The 23212-nt window shown below is 38.4% G+C and overlaps 1 protein-coding gene across 6 annotated transcripts in view; it reads left to right on the forward strand.

Annotated features, from left to right (window-relative positions):
- LOC131693611 (protein LSM14 homolog B-B) overlaps positions 1-20615 on the forward strand; it is a 35146-nt gene extending 14531 nt beyond the window's left edge. For 2 of the 6 annotated variants that reach the window (XM_058981547.1, XM_058981548.1), the window contains exons 6-9: positions 5446-5694; positions 6723-6955; positions 18202-18464; positions 18531-20615. In XM_058981547.1, coding sequence (XP_058837530.1) covers positions 5446-5694; positions 6723-6955; positions 18202-18464; positions 18531-18538 — 753 coding nt within the window. In that variant the 3' untranslated portion in view covers positions 18539-20615. The remainder of the gene's footprint in view (positions 1-5445; positions 5695-6722; positions 6956-18201; positions 18465-18530) is intronic. The other 4 variants (XR_009306295.1, XM_058981549.1, XM_058981552.1 and 1 more) reach the window with 4 other exon arrangements.
- The last annotated feature ends 2597 nt before the right edge of the window (positions 20616-23212 follow it).

Genomic DNA, 23212 nt, shown 5'->3' on the forward strand with positions numbered 1-23212 from the left:
AATACCCGGACGTAACTCATCACTCGATCCATTGTATTCGTGCAGTATATGCCATAATTTATCCTGATCCATTTGTGGCTTTGAAATCTACAAACGGGCACGCTGTTTTCGCGACATTGTCGAGTCGCGTATATTTGATCCGTAGTGGCGCGTGCACCATTCAAACTTGTTTGATATTGCCTTACGAGCTCCCGACGGTGATAGGCGGTTATAATTTGGAAGAACACCTTATAGACGGCGTTCAGCAATGTGATTGCTCGGTAGTTGCAACATTCCAGCTTATCATTTTCTATAGATGGGACATACTATTCCCTCCATCCGATCTTCCGGTAAAATCTCCTTCCAGATCTTTGTTTCAACCAGAGGAGGAATCTTGCCAATGTTTCTTCCATGTTTGAGCAGCTCACATGGCAGTTGATCTTTGCCGACGGCTTTATTATTCCTCAACCGTCTTTTCATCATCTTGATTTATGTGCTACTCTCACCTTTTACTTCGTCATTTAGATGTTCGTCATAATACTGCTTGATCACCTCACACTCGTTTATGGGAGGGTTCCCATTAGCGTGTCTGCACATGTCGGTTTTGGCACATAGCCGAATGATTCACCTCGAAGAATATCCCTATATCATAAACGCGGTACAGCTGTGCAATCGCCTTGTTATGCCGATCTACCTGTAGGCGCTTTTTTCGTCGAAATTGTATCGTCGCTCTCGTACGGTGCTGCAGCATTCTCGCCCTTGTTGCATTCTTCTCCTCATCTGGCCCTCGCCGTCAAACCAATCATTTAATTGATTCGAAGCTCTCCTACCTACTACGGTCTCGGCAGTGCTACCTTCAGCGGTTCGTATGGTGCTGCAGTAATCCTCAAAAGTAGCCGCGCCTAGCTATTTAACTTTTCCGTTGGTAGCATTTGTCTCTAGCTCTTGCGCATATCCCTCGGTAGCACAAACGTGTTGTAGCTATTCGATGTTGAACCTCGGCGTCCGTGCTCGGTGAATGTTGTACACTGTCGACAGGTTTGAGCACATGCATATTGCTACCTGATAGTGGTCCGAATCTATATTCGCACTGCGGTAGGTACCAGCATTTGTGATATCGGAGAAGACTTGATTGACGTTGATTAGAATGTTATCGATTCGGTTAGAGAGGGGGGGGTTTGATTCTCTAATCTTCCGGCCATCACATCACGTGATTTGGTGTTCTTAGCATGTATAACAGATCTAAAGACGTCACACAAGGTGCCAAACGCGTACTAAAATCCTGTCAATCCTATTTTTCATTGGATTGTCTGCTCTAAAGTTATCACCAAAGAGGCCGTCCATAAATAATGTCGCGTATCGACAGTTGCGGAAAAGCGTGACGTAACATGAATTACCGAAATAAAAACTAAAAATGGAAACCATATTAGTAGAACGGGGATAATAAAACCAACAACAATTTGCAATATATCTGATGAGGAATCTTATTTTAGACTATTTTCTTTTTTCTGTGAGTTTATAGAAAGCTCTCAAACAAACAATATTCCATAACGAACATTACGTAACATCGATGACAGAGCAGTGGGATTAGGGCCAAGTTTTCTCCGGGTCGTGCAAAATTGAGAAGCAACATCAATTTTGGCACAGAGTACAGACTTCCATCTCAAGCGTAAAAATTGAGTTAAAAAATTTACGGGATATCCAAAGGCAGTGGTGATGTTATCGCCAGAGATGGTTCTGTGTTCCGTGTAGTGCGCGAGTTTTACTGAATTGAGAGTGAACCACACAATTGATGTCCAATTGGCCGTCATAATTATATCGGAATATTGTTTGCTCGAACCTGGATTTCTGTTCTATGTGACTTAGTTGTAATATTTTAGAATTTTAAATAATCTGATTATCAAACAAAACAATCAATAATATATACTAAAACAGGAATAATAACTGGTAGGATAGTTGCAAGGAAATTAGTATTCGGGGACCCAAGAGGAGATCAGGAAGATTCGGAATCAATGCAAAGTTTTACTTGCATCACTGCCGACTTAGCACGCGTTGTTAAGAGCAGGATACATGAAACCAGAGGAAAATAGAGGTCAAATAGAGGATTTGACGTTGCACACTTCGAGACAAAGAGGCGAAAAATTAAGTCCTTCCTAGGACCGGTATTTATTTGGGTGTCAGGCCATTTGGCATAAATCCGTTTGGTATACAGTCGTTTGGTATAAAAGTCATTTGGCATAAAGTCAACTTAGCATAATGGCCATTTTGCATAACGGGCGTTTGGCATAATAGTCATTTGGCATAAGCACGGCAACGAAAGCGGCGTAGCTACATTAGACGGTGGCAAATACATTGCAAACAATCCTGTAATTCACTCGTTTGCCCGGATTACTCAATTATAGGGGATAAAGCTAGCTTAGACAGCACGGTGGGAAAGCGATATGGCGTAGCCACATTAGGCAGCGGGATTTTTTTTAAATAAAATGCCCACACGGTTACAAAATAGAATTTATACACGCGAAGGACCCGTGACAAACACGTTATCATATGGACGATTGCAAGATTGACATAATAGATGACTTGACACTACGATCGAATAACCTTTCAAACCCGCCCATCCATCTTTTCCAATGGTGTGCATGTAGTCCACATGGATCAGCTCAGCCATTACCTAAACTATGCACCTGACCCGTGCCAGAACGGACCTAACTATAACTTCCATCTGGTTGCGAAGAAAAAAAATCCGTCTAAAGTATTCGTTTCAGTGCAGTGATTATGCCAAACGGCCATTATGCCAAATGACCGTTATGCCAAATGATTTTTATGCCTAATGACCTTATGACAAACGACCTTATGCCAAATGGGATACTATGCCAAATCGTACAGTTGCTACTTCGTCCGATTTTGCAAATTTTGTCTCGAGGGACGGACCGAGATCCCCTAAGCTATAAGCTGCAGTGCTATCAATCCGCAAAAAAAAATAGAACGTTATCGATTGGGTTCTTAGTTTGTTGATCAGGTGATCTCCAGGAGGCCTTGGGTATACCTTTGAAAAAAAGATGCTTGGACTACCACTTCTCGGGAGACTGTATAGTTCCTGATTCGTTGTCCGTTGTCATTTGTAACGGTGTGCAGACTATCTGTTTTATACATTGCCTCTCGGCCTATCAGGGAGTTCATGACGCCGATGACGAGTTTAACTTTCTGCCGCGGACAGCTGTCAGAGACGCGCTCCAGCAGCGCGTCCCGCTTCCTGAGAGTAATGTGCGTTGATGCTGTCATAGTTACACATCCTTTCACTGATTTCCTGTCATCTGATCATGCGTTGGTGATTAGATGTTCAAAGTTTCCAATCGTATTCCTTTTTTCGTCGCGTGAGTCTCGATTGTTTAGATCTGTTTTTCTTCCCGATCGTTCGTAACGTGGTGTTTTCTGGGCGGCTTGTTGGGCCTGCATCAACCCCCTGTCTCGCCGGAGGACCGCCGTATGGGGTTCCTCGTTGTACGCCACCACACATAACTCACACTTGCGGCGACAGGTATTTAGTTCTGCCTGCGATAGGGTTATAGCGATTAAATTAAATATCATCAATGGACGCACAGGGAGGCATGGGGAGATAGGAGCTTGTGAACACTGGGAAGTACTATCCATTTGACGACGCTTTTCATGTAAACATCTGAAAAATCGATTCTAGGTATTTATAACGACCGTTGTCATGCACTTTTTGTCCCAATTTTCCTTTTTGTTTGTGTTTATTTTTTATACTGACTATATAATTTGGAAGAGAGCTGAACTGCCGCTCTATGCATAATTGTCCCTTGTGTATACTGCCCATAAAAGCATAAGAGTCCCATATTGAAAATCAGCAAGCCGAGAAAAACGCTGTTCAAGATATACATTTTCATTGAGCCATATGGATGAGACAACCATGTTTTGGTATTTTTGTATATTTTCTAAATAAACCCGATAATCTTATTTGTGCATTGTGATTCAGTAGTGATACAGAATACAATCCAACAGATAACTCATTTTCGACAAAAATCCATATGGGACTCGTATACTTTGTAAGGGATTTCCATAGCACATGGGACAGTAATGCGTATAGTGGCAGTGAATGCGACTGTTCAAAGTTAGTTTTTCTTATGTAAAAATGTTCGTGGAATTAGCACGAAACGTTATAACCCGTTTCCTCCCATATATTCCATAACTTCAGCACAGTTAAACTTGGTTTTACGACCCGGAAGGGAACTGAATGCGATTGATCGAAAGTACTATTTCTTAACCTCCCGCAAGTCGCGCAAGTGGCTAGCTTAACGAGCAGCCGCTGGTGCCCTAAGACTATTACGTTAGAGCGGCGTGGCACTCAGTTCACCAGAGCGAGTTGCGGAAGTTTTAGTAAAAGGTGCAGGAAGGTTTAGTAAAAGATGCAGTAATTGCAACGACCCCACCAAACTTCTGAGCCCGTTGTATCCCTACTCTCCCCGTAACTGTGTTTGAAGCTAATCATGGCTCTACATCTCGGTGGGAGACTGAATGCGGGTTATTAATAAGTTCAGAAATTTTTTTTCTAGATAATAAGAATGACAGCACACATTTTGGAGAACCACATTTGGCCTTTTATAAAACTATTGAGTAAAGTCGCGTTTTTGATATTTTTCCAGCTGGCTTAAATGACAGATTTGTTTTCGTTTCGCTCAAACTTCAATATTTCACACCACCATTTTATCCCGAAATATTATTGAAAAAAGGCTATCATCTCTATGGCGAAACTAGTCATATCACGAAATATAGCCTTTTAAGGGGCAGTATAGTGTGTGGGATCATACGAATTTGCTCGAAAGTATCAATAAATATTTGAGGGTATATTGTCAAGGAACTATTGTGCCACAAGCCGTTTGGAATTCATGCTAACCTTTATTCAATTTCAATTATTTGAGGTATTTAAGGGATTATGATTCGTCATTTAATTTTTGTGACCCTGAATATCGTACAAACGATTGGAGGTTATATTTATGTTTGGAACTGCAGGGCGAACTTTTTAATCAAACATGTTCATTAGCTAGGGAAAGCATTTTGTTGTTTCCTATTTTATTATTTTTTCTAGCGTTAATGAAACACTCCTCTTCGGTAGATTGAAATTGGCTTTTGATTAAATTTAATTTCTGGTACAATTGCATCAGCCTAATGTAGATTGCTTCAATGTTATTGTGATATAGCAATTTGTTGGTTTAAATGAATCGTATCAAATAACATTCTTTACAAAGTATACTATTAATTATTAATACTGACGCAATACGACGCTCGATTTTTCATGGTTGATCTATTGTTTCGCAACGTCCCCATTATATATCGGACCCGAATAAGAACGATTCAATTCTTTAACGGTCATTTTTTCTATTTACAAACCTCCTATACCATGCTACAAATCATCTCTCTGTGACTGACGAAATTAAATTCAATCAAAAGGGCACCAACGAAAACTATCGCCGGAAGAGCGTTACCTCTAGTGATAACAATAGCAATAAGAAGCCGGCCAGAAATGGTAATCCCACTGTCAAGAAGACTAATAATCATAATCACAAGCAGGGCCTCAATCGGAAGAATCTGCTCAAATTCGAGAACGACTACGACTTCGAGCAGGCCAACAACAAGTTCGAGGAGCTGCGATCCCAACTGTCTAAACTAAAGGTGGGCGATGATGTGAAGCCAGAGCAGGTATCCTTTTTTGTTTCCTTAACTTTTCATTTGCTAAATATATTTTTACTTTTCCATTTCCTCCGACTCTAACAATACTATTTTTGAACGAATAACGAGATTGAATTTTGCATAATTTGCCAAATGGCATAGACGTTTGTTGAACCTACATTGAGCACCGTACCACCACCGGAAGTCTATTTTTGTGACCGGTTTCGTTTGCTTTTTGATACTGCTTGTGAATGTGTTACTAATTTGTACCTTAAGGTTCAAGTTACCTTTTTTAAGCATGTGTTAGAATTGAACGCTTGGTAGTGTGCGTAGGAAAATTTGTGTTCAACTTTGCCACCGGATTATCCATGTAAACCTTTTTAAAACTCTAAAAGAAGAATATCAGTCGATTTATTAGATCATCACGATTCAATTCATGCGAAATACCTGCTGGAAAAACCATCGGCTAAGCTAAATGGTGCTTTTGAAAAAGTGGCTGTGGTTTTTTTATTGCGGAGTTGTGTTGCGTACCCCAGCTCGGTGTGGTAGTGTGATAAAAAATCACAGCATTTTTTTCAAAAGCACCATCCAGCTAAACCGATGGTTTTTCCAGCAGGTATTTTGCATGAATTGAATCGTGATGATCTAATAAATCGACTGATATTCTTCTTTTAGAGTTTTGAAAAGGTTTAAATGGATAATCTGGTGGCAAAGCTGAACACAATTTTTCTTACGCATACTACCAAGCCTTGAGGTAACTTGAGCCTTAACCTCAGCCTTTCCCCCGCGGAAAGCTTTACCGTGTTATTGTCGAGCATACTAATACATTCTAATATGGCATTCGAACGTGAGATATTTTAAGTTTTAACAATCGATGCTCGACAAGCATACTCTCTTGAGACCGATTGGAAGAGTAAGCAAAAAATCACACATTAGGCTCGTTAGTTGTCTGGAAAAAATATCTTGCTTATTCGATTCAAGCGTCTCTTCTATCTATGAATGCATCCTTCAATCACCATTTATTCTAATCCAACTTTTCAATGCAAAAAAAACCTTAGTTGAACAGTGAAACCATTGACAAGAAGGACGATTCGGGTAACGAAACTGGCGCCGGTGAACATGAGCAGGAGGAGGATGAAGTCGTTTGCTACGATAAGGCTAAGTCATTCTTTGACACTATTTCATGCGAGGCGATCGAACGTGCCAAGGGCAAACAACAGCGCACGGATTGGCGACAGGAACGCAAGCTGAACACCGAGACGTTTGGCGTTGGTTCGACCAGGCGTGGAGGGTAAGTAGAAGATATCAAATGCTATTAAATGACGCTATCTGGTCGGCATATCGACCAGTGCATCTGCAATTTCGCATTCATTACTAGTCCGGCGAATTGGTTTAATACAAATTTACTGAATTTGGCGTTCAATGTTGTATGTTCTCTGACTTTCGAATTTTCGAAAACCGAAAGCGTTACATTTTGTCAAGACTTTTCCAAATTTGTTCTTTTTTGACCCTGCAGGCACAATCTGTTCGACTGTTTCGCTTTCTTTAGTATGGATTGTTTTGTTTCAGAATTGTTTCTGATGTTCAAAGTATGCTTGCAGCTCTTTCCAATAAATACACATTCATATCTGAGGGATTCAGTGCAAGAACCGCTCAACTCCAAAAAACCGTTTTCCAGTTGTTTACAAAAAGTGATGGAACGCCACCAGGGCCCGGACGCAACTCAAATTCGGTCCTAAAGAAGGAGTGAGATCAGAAACGTCGTCCTAAAGAAGGAGTGAGATTAGCGACTTGTTGTAGTGGAAGGTGCTCTTCGGAAAAAATGTTTGAAAATTTACCGGAGAACACTTGGCAAATTTCCTTTGCGTCGGTGCCTAAAATTCTATTGAATGGCATAGAAGATGGTAAACCAGATTCTTTTCGGTGCTCGTTCACATCCCGAGCAAAGTCTGACAACAAACTGAAAACCAGTCTTCCCATATGCACATCGTACATAATGTTCGCTCTGGCTCTGTGCTCATATTAAACCCACACTTCGTATACGAACCCAAACGCGCTATTTCGTACCTAAACACGTGCACTAGCGTCACTAGCGCTGACTCTTTTTGCCATGAGCGAATCGTTCTCGTGTACACACCCGGTATACGAACACGGATGTTTGAACTAGAGTTTGCACATCGTTTGAGTTCGATGTTCGAGGCGAACTTGTATATCGAGACGAAGCATGTTTGAAGTTGAACGCGTGCACGAAATTTTGTACACAGGTACAAAATTGTACATGTTTATGGGAAGTCTGCTGAAAACTAAACTTGTTGTGATGTTCTTCAAATGATTACTCAGGTTGTTGTCGTTTTGGTCGTTTTAACGGTTAAAAGCTCAAAACGGAGAGCAGCAAAATTGTCCTATGACATCAAACAGAAAACTAATTCTGCTGTCAGTGAGAATAAATTGAAAGTTCATTGAGATGTTGAACTTTTTTGATAGCAAAATATGTATTCATTTTGATGTTTTACCAAGGAAATACAAACAGTGCATTCTTCTAAGAAACGAGGATAACAAAAAGAGATCAAAATATTGATTGATGTCATATTTAAAAAATCTGAAACTGATAGCAAAAAAAGATTTAAATTTGATGCTATTATCAAAATATGAATTCTACTTGTTCTAATTTTGATGTTCGACTTTGCTCGGGATACTTCCAGAACGACTTGCGCTTGGATTTCAGTTGACGCTCGACGTTTTGGTCTATTTGTTTTTTTACTCAAATTTTGAATTGCGAGTTGGTATTGTTGCTTTTCCGTTTTGGTTTGTTAGATTTCGATTAAGAGGAAATATGTCTGATGACAGAATAGGCACGCGTCAATCTCATCTTCATAGGTACATACTGTTGTCTGAGCGTAGAGCCAAAGATAAACTTAAACTTCAGAAAAGATGGTTCCATAACTGTGAGCCGGTAAATTCAATAATAGTAAGCTTTCGCTGCCTCTTCTGGATGGTCTGAATGGTTAATGGGACATTTCAGACCACTCTATCTTGTGGATTCTATAACATCTTCACGAAAACCATTCCCCAGAATAAGCTTGTGATGTACCAAAACTCAGAACACTAATTTTCAGAAAGTATCGAAGCCCCGAAAACTTTCCCAGAAGGAACCAAAATCCGGGAACTTTTTGCTGGAAAGTACCATATCTCGGGCTCTTGTTGTGTTATTTTAATAGGTCACCAACAGATAAATAGTGGAATTATTATCATGGTTTTGATTGAGTTAATTGAACAACTGTTACATATTTTATCTAAATTGATATGAAGTATACTTATATTAGCGCATTTGAATGTGAGTAATATAAATGGCGGTTATTATTTTCCCTGCTTTTTAAATTACTATTTGGAAAGAGCTTGTCAGTGGCTAAATAATTCTTCGAGTTGAGCGTTCTTTTGATTAACCTGTCAAATTTTTGCTTGCGCTTTGCGAAATTCCGAATTACTCGCACCCCAAGTTAACGAAGTCATCAAAATGGTCCATATCAACTGTTATTAGCGTTTTAGCTTGAAGTTTTGGAAAACATTCTGGAATGGGTCGAGAGGTGCTTAACAAGGTTTTTGTCCTTGCATTCATCTATCTGCTGAAACAATTCTTTCTGTTGCGTATTTCAAGAGCAGAAGCCTGCGTATGTACATTCTGCGCAGATTTTCTTGCTTGTTATATTATAATCATTTGGCTCTGTACTGTGCACATCTTCAAAATCCTTGTACACTCAGATTTTTTACGCGGGGGATACAGGCCGCGTAAATGAAAACCGCGTAATTTCAAAAATCAGAGTTGATTCAAAAATCCACGTAAAACAATGCGTTAAAAATACCGTGCAAAAAAACCGGGTAAAAAACGTGAGTGTTTTCTCTATCTGGTTGCGGAGTATTTAGCCGAATCTAATAACTAAAAAAATCGTCTAATAGCCGTATTGGTTTATGAAACGTACAGGAACTGTCAACGCATTTTCGCCTTACTCATATAAAAAAGGCTATGCAATAACCTCGACTTTTCAACCGAGACTCGGAATGCCACCTCTCATAACCATTCGACTCAGTTCGTCGATATCTGAAAAATGTATGTGTGTCAGTGTGTTTTTATAGTAAGGTTTAAAAAGATTCGAATGCCTGGTCTGTAGTACCTGTAGTCATTTAGATCCCATCTCAATGAGCTATTTATCTCCTGTTTCTGCAAGCCATTTACCTTTGTCGCTATCTTTTCGGATAGTTAGTACCCGTTGGTGAATCAACTCAATTCCGACTGAGAGTTTCTCGACAGTGGAATTTCTCGCCATACCGATGCGCTTTGTGTGAGTCATTTGGCACCCATTGTTGTCGCGATTTACTCGGGTGTCGTCGGTCCTTCCGACGCTTCCGGTTCGTTGGCGCCCGACGACCCACCGCTGGTACTTCACGCGACCTACTCGATCCAGTCCTCGGCGGTGGAGCTAGTCTGCTTACGAACTTCCCGATAGGTTGATGATGTCGATTCGGCGATTCTGGGTAAAACGTGGTATACGGTATACTGAATCCTCGACGACCCGCTTCCGATGCATCGACCCGAACTACTCAAGCTAGACTCCGACGGTAGATTTGCCCTACCCCCACGGGGCGATATCTCATTGTGCCAGTTCGCTCTTGCCGTCTTTTCGCAAGCAAAATCAACGTTACTGATAAAATTCAATCGGACGTCGAATGTCACGAACAATAGCTTCAACTCACGTTTTGCGTCGATGATATAATCTCCGACCGTGATTTTCGATTGCTAATCAACATCACCTCTGTTTTATGAAGGGCTATCGCCAGATTTTTCTCCCACGTCCAGTCTTCCACAGAATCTATCGTCTTCGTGGCCAGTAGCTTTACCTTCACCTGGTGATTCCCCGACTGCTTGGAGCACCACATCAAACGCGAAACCGACAATCACCACACCCGTGGGAAGGTACAGCTTCAGTACTCCATCGTACATCACGTTAAATAGCGTCGGGTCGAGAAAAGAGCACTGAGGAACACCCTACGTAATTGTCATTCTTCTCCCTCCCTTGTCTGCCTCGTTGGTCAGTGTGCGAATCTTAATCCTGCAGAGGATTTCTTAGGAGCCGTCATACTGTGCCGCGAATGGGCGATTAGTCCCCAGCCGTTGAAAGCATTTACGTCTAAGGTAACCACCATTGTAGACTTGCCTTTCCGGAAGCCGAACTGCATGTTGAACAGGTCACACACACATTCCATTCGGCAGCAACACCAGCTTCTGTCGCTGCCAGTTATCGGGGAAGCTACGTTCATTGATGCATTTCTGCAGCGTAGTCCTGAACATATCCGGGTTCTCTTCCATTGCTGTTTTCAGTAGCAGATTTGGGATTCCGTCAGATCCTGGATCTTTCTTCGCTTTTATGGAATTCACCACCTCAATTAGCTCTTCGACGTTACTTCTCCATCATCGTTTTCCTTGCTGTACGGTGGAAGCGGCCGGATTGTTAGTTCATAAAGCGAAAACAGACCGATTGTAACTTTCATCTTCTTCGGGCATCTTTCTTTTGCTTCAGCTGGACTTTTATCTTCGCCACGGCAACTCTAGGCATTTCTCCGAGGATACAGGCTCGGAAGCAACTTACATGTAGATTGGAAATCGTCGTATTTCGGCAGTATGCTGGGCGGCGACCCTTTTTTCGGTTTTTCATTCCTCGGCATGGTCACGTCACATGCCTTTGTTAGTGCTGTCGTCAACTGCCCTAATCTAAGTGCTTTCTTGTCGAAGATCGACGTGTCACTTGCCCGCTTGATTATCTACCTCCCATGTGATCCAAACTGTGTCCTATTCCCCAATGCTGTATCGGATCGCTTGATGGACGCAGGGGGTATATTCTTCGCACACTTTCCAGCTCATGTTTCCTGTCAGTCTAGTGCTGCGGAAAGTGACATCGATGTTGGATTTCCGGCCCTCTGCGGTAAGTGCTGATGGTACCTTCTTTAGCAAGATCTACATTTAGCTTTGATCACTGATTTCCAATTCAAAGTACCTTGGAGTACAGTGTCCAACCCGACAATTTCGTATATTCCATGTTCGGGAACTATTCCAGAATTGAAGTTTCATCAGTTCCTCGGAAAAGGCTAATCCGATTTTTGTAAACTGTTGGAAAGGAAGGTTTATTTAATATCCTAAAAAGACTGTTGGTAAAGTTCGCATGAATTGGACTCATGTCTGTGGAAATACGGTTTAAATAATACGGTCCCATATGAAATCTTTAAATGTCAAAAGCTTTTTACACAATTTTATACAACGAACCCCACACAAATCGCCAACAGTTAGGAAATCCTTCTGTGAACAGAAAAACTCGTCAGGCGAATTTTTTCGTCAATCACATTCGTTAGATGTTGAATTTAATCGACGATTATGTCGGACTTCGAATCCACCCGAGAAACATCAAGACGAAAAAAAATCGTGGAACGAGAAATTACGGATCAAATTCCGGATGGTTTTTGATGATAGGAAGAAAACGTGGCCTCAAACAATGTATTATATAAAATAAGCGAATGTGATTTCGAAAACGACTAAAACGAAATGTTTAATGTTGAAAACCAAAACTATATGAAAGTTACTGTTGTTTTAAGAAACGTGCTAGTTTTTGGGGTAAAAGAAAACAAGTTGGTCCTCTTATTTTTTCAGCGATTCTGACGGGGGTGAGGGGATGACATAACTTTTTAAAAATATTTGTAATGGTCTAATTGTTCCGTGTAGCTTCCGCGCGTCGTTCTGTCCAAAACTCCCGTTGGCGAGCGATGGAGAAATCGTTTTTTTTCTGCTGTTCTCAATCTTCTATACTGCTTCCTGTGGTGAAGAATAGCCATTGCAAGCATTCGACTCCTATCTTGATTTTTCTCAAATGTTCATCCAAAACTTCTAATCCCCTATTGTTACGTAGCGTTCAGATTATTATAAGTTTGTTCAGTGCTTGAACAGGTGATAAAGCGCTCACTGTATGTTTGAATCCTAATCAGGGTGGATTCTTGATAATAGGATCATTTCATTAGCCCTGTAATTTTGTTGGACACTAATAGCCGTAAGCACAAAGCCGTACTAACTGTTTTTAAACCGGACTAACTTTTAAACGGGCCTAAAATATTTGGTAAGCTTTAATCATATATGGCTGCGTTCTGATCTGCGTTACACGTCAATGTTAAAAAACAACAAATTCTAGTTAAAGAAAATAAGTAAATTCATTCCGATATTTTCTTGCAGTAAAATAGCTTTTCTTCGTCAAATATCTCGTTCCATAGGGTTTGAGAACAATTTTGTCAACTTGTTGCCGATATGTTTCTGAACATAGAACTTTAACGTGTTGGATAGTTGAAAGTTGACCGATGATGTGCAGTACTTTGTAGTGACATAATATGCACAAAAGAAAATAAATTGATATACATATGGATGTTTTTATTCAGTTTGAATAGGCGCTCGTCGAGTTAGAGGTGGCTAAACTACAGACACTTTATACACAGACTAGCGAAGTGTCAAAAATTGCAGCCAAACGGACTGTCAAAAAGTGCAACCAAAGGAGCATGAGGGTTTTGGTTGCTAGTTTTACTGTTTTTCTCTCCGCTAGTCTGTTATATAAAGTGTCTGTAGGTTAAACCATCGGTTGTAATTGGTGCCATGATAGTTATTTCTCGACAAAAATATGATTACTGGTTAAAACCCAACTGTCAAAATTCTCTTTGAAGGGAAATTCCGGACAAACCGTCGCTGGTTAAACACAGTCCATAGCAGTTAATGGAAGAGAAATTTTTTTCTCTTTTGTTTACTGCCAACATCTGTGATTGGTGAGTAACGGTTTGTCCGGAATTCCCTTTCAAAGAGAATTTTGACAGTTGGCTTTTAAGCTGGAATTATATGTTTGTCGGGATTTCATACTTTGATTAAATAATTGGTTAAAATATTTCAATTTGAATTTAAAATGAACTGTGAGTGTCATTCTAATTGAACATGATACCTATCGACGTGGGGGAGAACATTTATTTTCGTTTCAAGTGAATTTTCACAAGTTTGGAATAAAGATCAATTATAAATGAGGGTCTGCGAATTAAAATTATACACGTTTTTCAGCGAGGTTTAAATAAAAAGAAAACAAAGATCAAACAGAAAATTAAACTTTGACAGAATGATCATTTATATTCTTGAGCGTTTTTTTGCACTGTGGCAGACAGAATATAGATATATTTCTATAATGCATCAATGCAAATTGGAACGATTTATGCCAAAAATCGAAATAAATATATTGATCACCGTTGTGTTCACAGTAAATTTCAAAACATTTTGTATTCAGAAGTTTTATGTGATTTTATTCTTATTGGAACATTGCACATATTTAAAATCTATTATTTACTCTTAGCTTAGGGTATTTGTGGAGCTAATTTCAAAGCTGTTAACATTCTGATTCAATTTGCTAACGACCAGTGTAAGTAAATTCATAAAATATTGCATTTTACGATCTATATCCAATTGTCATTTGTTTGGATCTATCCCCTAAAAACAATAATTTTCTTTCGTTATTTACTTTCTTTGATGTGTGATACAATAGATATATGGGCAATCATTCGTGAAAATATGTTATCGATTTATATTAACGAATTAAATGGTCCCGCTTATTCCCGCTAGATAAGCAAAAAGAAAAGAATCAAAACAATTCTTATTGTAGTTCTCTTTCTAATTCACAAAAACAACTTTAATCTGAATTGATTGAATAGATCTCAATTTATCTAAACGTGCTCTACTGTAACCCTTTGATGTGCAATTGGAATCAAGCGTGTAGAGAGAAGGAAAGAACGAGGAAATAAAAAAAATGCGGGTAGATAAACACGGTAAAAAAACTTTACACATTTTATGAGCCTTCAAAAAATGGGTATTTTATTGCTTATAACCATTGGTGCTTTTTATTCATTTCACAACTACTCGATGAGATAATGTCAATGGATATACTGATCTTAATAATGAGTTAAAAGTCATTAAGAATTATTTTAAGCGAGTTAACCTGCAAACTAAGGTTCGTAGCGGAAGCTGCAAATTACCGGCCTGCATGTTTAAACTACTGAGGATGTTGCAAATATGCGTTTGGCATTTTTAGAGCAGCCAAAAGATCCAGCCATTAAAAATATATCCAGTTGGCGGTTTTATTTTGTTAAGTAGTTAAGGAGACAATAATGTGAAATGAATGTTATTTTATGTTTTTTTTTAATTCAGAAATAATTCTATTGACAGAATTTTTCATTCTGGCGCGATTTTCATGAATGGATATTTTTCACGCGATTTGTTGTAACAGGTCTGCGAAAAATAAAGGGTAAAACATACCCAGGTTAACGTACAAAAGCTGTATTCATTTATGGATACGAACTCTTTACCCACTAAATGGGTTATTCCACTTTTATTGAAAATGCGTAGTTTTCTACGCATTAATTGGTATTTTATTTTATTAGTGTAGTTCGACAGTGCTTGTCTTTCCTACCTGATAAACTGGCTTATTTATTGCCATCTTTATTGCGAGCAAAGAAAGCCATATTTATCCAGAAGAAAGCCGAAGAGAGGATTGAAAATAACGAAATGTATGCAAGAGAAGCATGACAATTTTTTGCATATTTTTGTCTTCTTCCGGTAACATGATGCTGCTATTTGCATTGCTGCGTTCTGATCAGCAATACACGGCTATGTTAAAAAACTGTACAATAAAGTTAATTTAAAATTCACTGTTTATGCCATTTAATAGTCTGATTATTTCGAGAATTTTTTTATTGCTCAATAAAATGGTGAATCGACATCTTGTTGAATGGGATTTATAACATAAGTATTGTATCAAATAAAATAATTTCTTCGAGCAATTTCATCACAAGATGGCGGCTCTGCAGCATTTTCACGTCATGCGCGTTTTTTTGGAAGGGGTCCACGGTCGAAAATCTATCTCCCGTGATTTTTGACCTGGCGCCAAAAACTAAAGTTTTTCTGATTGCTTATGTCAATAGCGATGTACGTAGGATTTTTTCGATATTTTGGTTTTAAGAGAAATGGCGCAGTTTTGAGTGAAAAAACATAGAGAATGTCATAAAAATCTACACAAAATCGTTATTCAATAAAAAGGTGAGCAATAAACAATTTAATCCTGCGTACCTGACTAGAAAAATCAATTTTGAATATACTGTGAAAATTTCAAAGCGACCAAAAATCATTTGCTCGAGTTACATTTCCGGCCAGTGGTTTCGAGAAAAACGCGGTTAAAGTTTGCAGTACACATGGGTTATACATAAGAGGCGTTGCGGCAAAATTGAAAATTATATTTTTGAATTGTTTTCGTTCTCCATGTTTTGGGATATCATTTTTTACATCCTAAAGCACATTTTAGACTAATAAATAAAAAATCAATTGTTTTAAAATTCTACAGTGGAGTAACCGCTTAAACAATTTATTATTTAAGATCCATAATTGACTAAAACGTTATTTTGCTAATAATGGTGTATACTATCGAGAACGTTATAGAGTTGTATTGTTAGGCGCTAGCCACTCCAAGGGCTTGAAGAGCGTCTCTAACATTACACTTAGTAGTTTGTCAGTTCAGCCAAATCTGACTGTTCCAAATTAAATCAAATGCTTATAGAAAAAGAGTGGAAGCTTACATCTTTTGAAAAGTTTGTATCAGTTGCTGTTGTGCAACACATGAAAAATGCCATAAAAATTTTTTATTTGCTTCAGATAATTATGTCGTCCATGGAATGGAAATCTGAAATTTTAGCCTGGTGGGGCTTATTATACCATCCTACCCAACTAGTCTACTAACCATGCATATAGAATTTGGCAGACCTACTTTGCTGAAAATGAAGTAATTCAAATTATCAGCACGATTATCCAATCATGCCTGAAATACCAAAAGTCCAGTAATTTTAATTAATAAAAATTATAATTAGTTACTTCCTATAGTCTGCCATCTGTCTGATAATGAATTGATAATTATAAATTTACAAATTGAACCTGGTACTGGATGCAGACAAATTTTCTTGGACCAATCGTTCTGAATTATGCACAATTCTTCTTCTTCTTCACATCATTGCCCAGGCAACTACAAGAGCTTTTTGCAAACTGCTAAATATTATTATTTTACAATAACATGTTAATCGTTGTTTTAGCAGTAATCGGATTTTGGTTTCAAAGTACTACGAAAAAATCGAAAATCGACCAAAAAATAAAAGCTCCCTTAATTACTTGTGAAATGCTGTGAAAGCAACTGTGCAAATCTCTCAACGTTTGTCCAGTAGATTTTGAGTTATGGTATATACCGCAAAACAAGATTTCGATGTGGCGCATGACTGAAAAGACAAAGAATCTTTGCACCCCCTTAAGTTCCGACACGATTCAAGCGATTTTTCCGTATTCAACTTTTTGCGTCATTTTGCCAAGTCATCTGTCTAGTCTCAGCTTTCACAGCTCTTTCATACCCTGTGCGTATCTGTTCTATCATAAAGAATTAAACTAAAATTTGTACTACAGCGGAAATGCAAATAGTACAAGATATGCTAGAAAATTATAAATTACGAAACAATACAAGCAAGCTCCGATAACATTTAAATAACGATCAAAATGAGAATATTTGTAACAGTTTGTTTGCCGTCATATTTAAAAGTGTTACTTAGGCTATATGACATGGCTTCATTTACAATTTTTTATTCAATCTTAGTTTTGAACTCTTTCAAAAGCAGTAAAAATATAAATAAACTTCCACTTTCTTATGGTGTTCTTTGTGAGAAGATACAACTAGAAAAGAGAACAAATTGTGATTATATATTTTTTTCCTAATGTAAAAATAACTAAAAAATTGCGAGCAAATTAAACTTCACTCATTTTGATAGCCATAGGTAAACTAACGAACGAAAACAATTTTCATCTCTGAATCCAATTATAAAATTTCGTCCGTCAGTTTGATTCGACTTCTGCTAACCTGCAATATAACTCTTCGATGTGGCGTTTTGAAATGAGCGTGTAGCACCTTCTAGATATAGGACGATAAAGAATATTGAAAAAAATGCATTTAAAATTCGATTACACCTGTTTTTCGTACGGGATAAAACTTGCTTACTTGCCCTCATATGGTTTGTGTGCAACATGGGCCATAATATTGCACATAAAGTTCGAAAAGTTGATTCAAATTATTGAGATGTATGCAAGAGGAACATGGCGGCCTTTTACACTGTTTTCATTTGGCTTCAGGATGCAGCCATTTCTGCAATGACAGGTACTAACGTCTTAGGCCGGACTAAACTCAGGCCTAAAATCAAAGATAGTACCGTGTGGCGGTACCAACTAGATTCAAGCTTACCGCTATAAGAGTCGGCTGACGAGGTTTTTCCATTTCACAATATGATGGTCAAAATCGACTGTTTTAAGCATAGGTACTTTTAACGAAACTAAAATCTTCGCTAAATATTACACAACACTAAAGCTAATATTTTTTGTTCACTTTGTTTTTTGTCGTACAGCTACAACAGACGCGGCGGTTACTACAACCGTGGACCAAACAACTATCGCGGCAGCAACCAGTACCACCGCAACAATTACCGGGGACGTAGCGGTAACCGTAACAATCAACCCAACGGTCTTCCACATAACAACGGTGGCCCTCGCAACCACAACAACCACCATTCGCAGCAACATCCGCAACAACCGCAGCAGCCACAGCAGCAACGCTTGCAATCACCTCAACCACAACAGCAGCTACCAGCTCCAATTGAGGTCGCAGCAGGTAAGTTGGAAAACGGTGCAAATTTTTCAACGGACCATTAACCCAGTAATTGGTTTCTATTTGCAGGCAAATAATGCTACACAACACCTAAAGATGTACTTTTACTTTTAAAAAGCTGACCAGAGTTCCGTTAAGCTTATCACCAAATATACAAGAAATCAAAAAAAACAATAGCAGAGTCGTCCTGTCGCAAGTTTATGAATAGTCGAAACCACGTTGCTTATACTCCTGCAGCTCGAATTTTCCCGCATTACCCACCTTAACCCTCCCGTCAGCGAAAACATCGAAAGCAGAAGTTATCGAATCGTGCGGACTTGAGAGAATGCGTATGAAAGTACTGATCGGAATGGAAACAAATCAAAACAAGTAGCGCAATCACAGTCAGAATTATTCTCCTTTTCTCGGATGTTCGTGCGAAAGAGAGTAATCATTTTGATTGATAATTGTAAGGCACTCTATCTTGTACCTGATCCGCAACAAAAAACGAGGACAACGTCGAACGTATGTCCCCACAACCCCAACAAGCGGAATTAGTACCCGGAGAGTGCTTGCAACCGGGAAGCAAACCCCAGCCATGAACGAAATCGCTTTCTTTCCCTTCGATTCAAATTGTAAACAACATAAACCCACACACACATGTGTGACACAAGTTGATGATGTTTGTTTTTCTATTGCTGGCAACAGAAAATCGTGACCCGGCGGAGGAAACATTGATGGCTGTCTGGAACAAGTGGAACAACCCGATCTGGGAGTAAGAAAAGAAACGCAGTGTTTCGTTTGCTAGTGTAATCATTGAAGAGTACACTCAGAAGCGTGGGATGTGTTTAGTCGTGTGAATTTTATACTAAAAAGAGGCATAGGGACAGAAGAAGTGGAACAAATAGGTAGTACGGAACCAAACGCAGGAATAACGGAATCAACACTTTGTTTTTGAAGTAGAAGTGAAGTTGAACGAACATCTCATTTGTGGATTAATGAATATTAATTAAGCTATATTGGAGAAGCTGAAGAAACTTATACTAAAATGTACTCCCCTCGCGATAGAGGAGACGAAAGTGTGAAGATATGTTGGACGGAAGGAATGGAATGCAAAGCAAGAATTTAGTATTTAAACATCGATTGATATTGGGTTGAAAGAGAAGAAGAATGTGAAGCGAGAAAAGCCACGAAATGAAATGAGAGATGAAATAGATAATTTCAGCGAGAAACTTACCAAGGTCAGAGGAAACCACTGTAGCACTAATTCAGGAAACAATTAGAATTGAAATTATTATTCAATCGTGTGTGATAGAGTACTTAGCAAGGGAGATTTTTTCGTTAATGTTTCATATCTAATTAATTTTTGCTATTCCATTTCCTTTTTAATTATTTTTTAACATAACCCAAATGCATGTGTTTCCTGAATATCGAAGAAATTCTGAAAGGGTTTTTCTTCCCATTGAATTGGATAGCTCAAGACGGTTAGCCCTCGCGCCATTCGGTGAATTCTCGCGACCAATGCATCAACCAATTGAATGTTATATCAACAGGTATACCCGTAATCTCGCATAGCATTTCGATGGAAAATTTGTAGGATATTGGGAGAAGATTTGTAATGATTATGATAATAATATTGAATAATTATAAATATTATATAGCAGAAGAAACAAGAGAGATAAATTATTTCAAGCTTAAAACTGAGAAAAGCAGAAGAGCAGAGGAAACCATACACACATAACAAACCCTTTTCATAGACTCCTACCACGTATATTAAGGTACTAGCTAAATCGTGCATTGACGTAGGCGTCAAGGGAGAAAACAGCAAGCAAACTTTATTAACTATTAGTTTGTATATCTCGATTGTAAGCAAAGGTGTAATTCAAGGTAACTCATATACAAGAGCGCATTCATAGAAGGGATGGAAGTACAACATAATGCTGGCTAAAATTTTCGGATCGCCTCCTTTCGCTAGGGCTCCTTGCTGCCGCCGCGGGTGATGTCCGGAATGATTCAATGAAATAATGGGAATGTCATAAAGCTAAGGATCCAGTATATGGAAGAAGAAGGCTAAAATGTCAGTCGAGAGACTCAAGAAAAATCTTCTCTCTGATTTAGAGAAAGAAACAAAGCGCAGATACCTATTAACTAAATATATAAGAAGTTTATAACGTACGGTGGGCTTTTACTAACGGGAGGTCGGTGCGAAGTTTTGGTTAAGTCCTGGAGGGGAACAGAATTTCTTAACGATAGTTTTCCATGTCGGTCGTTGTGTGTGAGAGTAAAAAATGAATGAATGTGAGAAAAGAAAAAAAAACGAACAAAACACAGAGCATACGAAAAATCACAATATTCTGAGTTTTGAAGTCTGTACAAAGATGTGACAAATTGGAACTATTTTAACAATAAACAAAAAACACTCAAATAAACCACCATCCCCCTTAGTAGAACGCAATCGTGTTAGCGGAAGTCAGACGTGAAATCGTGATGTAAATGTACAACGTACATAGATAATATTAAGGATTATGTCAAAATTAAGGCTTTCCACAAGACGAGAAAGCAAATCTTAAGACAAAACAAAGCCAAATTCGGTCCAATATGTGGAGGAGGTGAAGCAGTTATAGCTGTAACTTTTAGCATTCAACACAAGATAGAAAAATCAAGTTTGAGGGAATCCTTTAACGGAATGCGTGTCGTTTGACGAAATCGCACATCATATGTAACAATGAACAACCAAATGCTTGGCAGTAATATACGTATTTTATAAACTACTTTCGGTCCTCTAGAGTTAGCTGTTGAGGTCTATATTTCAAATTTCATAAGCTGTAGATTCATGAAGCTCTACATCTATGAGAAGTTGTAATCCAGTGAAACTGAATATTGATTGGTCGTGTTTTTGTTTAGCCTATAATATATTGGCAGTACAGGTGAAACTTCGTAAAACGGTCCTTGACGGCGAGCTCGAAATTAGTAGTCTGATGAATGGTATTGAAGGACCAGGGGTAAAACGGGCATAAGAGATTTGTCTAGTATGAGTGATAACGACGACGCATCTTTGTTAATTCTGTAGTTCCTGCCAACACACTCCCATCAGGGATAATCCAGCTTGATTTTTCATTAGCATCTATTCGATTCAGAATATTTTTTCTGGAAAATGAAGCAAACATAAATCATGCCAAATAGTGCACGGGCCACATTTTCATAGTCACGTCATATTGTGATTAGAAGATAACTATTTTCTAGTCACTAAGTGACGTCACTGTGAGAACAGGGTCCGAGAACATTCAAGTTTCGAAATTGTATATTAAAATCCACACAAATTTTACTTTCCTATTGAATCTGCTACACGAAGACGTCTTTCATCGAAAATTCAGACGGGAATTTTGAAAAGGGGGTCAGAATGAGGAATAACATTTGTTTTATTAATAATATTTATCTACTACTTAAACGTGCTTTTCTTGCTCAAAACAGTTTTTTTTAATAACTGACAATAGGCAAATAACAATTATTTCGCAAGAGTAGAGCATGCGACAAACCAGCCGTTAATGTCCACATCGATTATTGATTCTTACGTTTGCTATTCGCGGTACGGCGTATTTTACCTACTGTTAGGGTTCGTGTTAGTAAATTCAGCACATGTCCGTTGTACCCACTGTTCGTCAATATTTGCCATTAAATAGCACAACGGAGAAAACTACTACCTAGAAATGGGTCCTATAGCTAAAAATTATTTTTATTTCAACAGTAGAAATGATATCCAACAGGGTTTGATAGAACATCTCAGATTGAAATCTTAGAATCAGTTTGTTCTACGCACTACAACTACCTACTAATCAAGTTTTCTGAACAAGTTTTATTTAATCCTGCTTTCCTATATTACACTTTTCAGTTATATATTCATTATATTTTCTGAGCTGTTGGCGTTTGAAAAATCTAGCCGATCCTTCATCAGAATAGGAGTGATAACTTTTCAATGCCTAATTGAATGCCTTTCAATGGTCCTTTCTATTGACTTGGTACCAGGTCATTCAACCACCTCGATCCACTATCAGATATTTTATGAAGTTACACAGTATTCGTAGAATTGGATTCCATTAAAATTAAAAGATATCGAAAAAAAGTTTGGGACATATTGTGTGTAAAGAACAGAATCCTTTCACCTCTTTTTTCTCCAATACTGAACCGATCAGGGAAAGGTGAGCTGTTTTTAATCTACAGATTGAACAAATTGGAATTTGCATTAGACAGGACCGCCGTTATATTCAGTCTTGCACAAAATTTTAACAAGCGAAACTATAATCAAGGAAGATTTTTTTCAGTTATGGCATGTGATTGAAAACTGTTATTTTATTTCAAGCTATCTACATGAGCAGCATAGTGATATGTGGTCATGGGCATTATTAGTATCACTCAAAGTAACGCATCACATAGGTGCTCTGAAAGTCTGAATACAGGTATTTACTGTGACAAATGCTGTTTCCTACATATTGTAAACAATTATAAACATTGATTTCCAATTAGCCTTTACTTTCTTCTTTTTCTCGCTACATTTTCTACAGCAAACAATGAACATTTGTAACAGATGTTTGTTTTGCACCGGTGCCTTTTTCAAACTAAGAAAAACTGTTTGATTAGAGAGTAAATATTCTGACTACTCGTAGTACTAGTTTTTTCAATAGAACCTATTCACAGTAGTTGTTTGAAAATATTAGTGCTACAAGTGCTTAGAGCATGCTTCCCCCTTTCAATGTTCTCTAATATCATTAGGCGTC

Source organism: Topomyia yanbarensis, chromosome 3 (genome assembly GCF_030247195.1).
Source record: "Topomyia yanbarensis strain Yona2022 chromosome 3, ASM3024719v1, whole genome shotgun sequence".
Taxonomy (NCBI): Eukaryota; Metazoa; Arthropoda; class Insecta; order Diptera; family Culicidae; genus Topomyia; species Topomyia yanbarensis.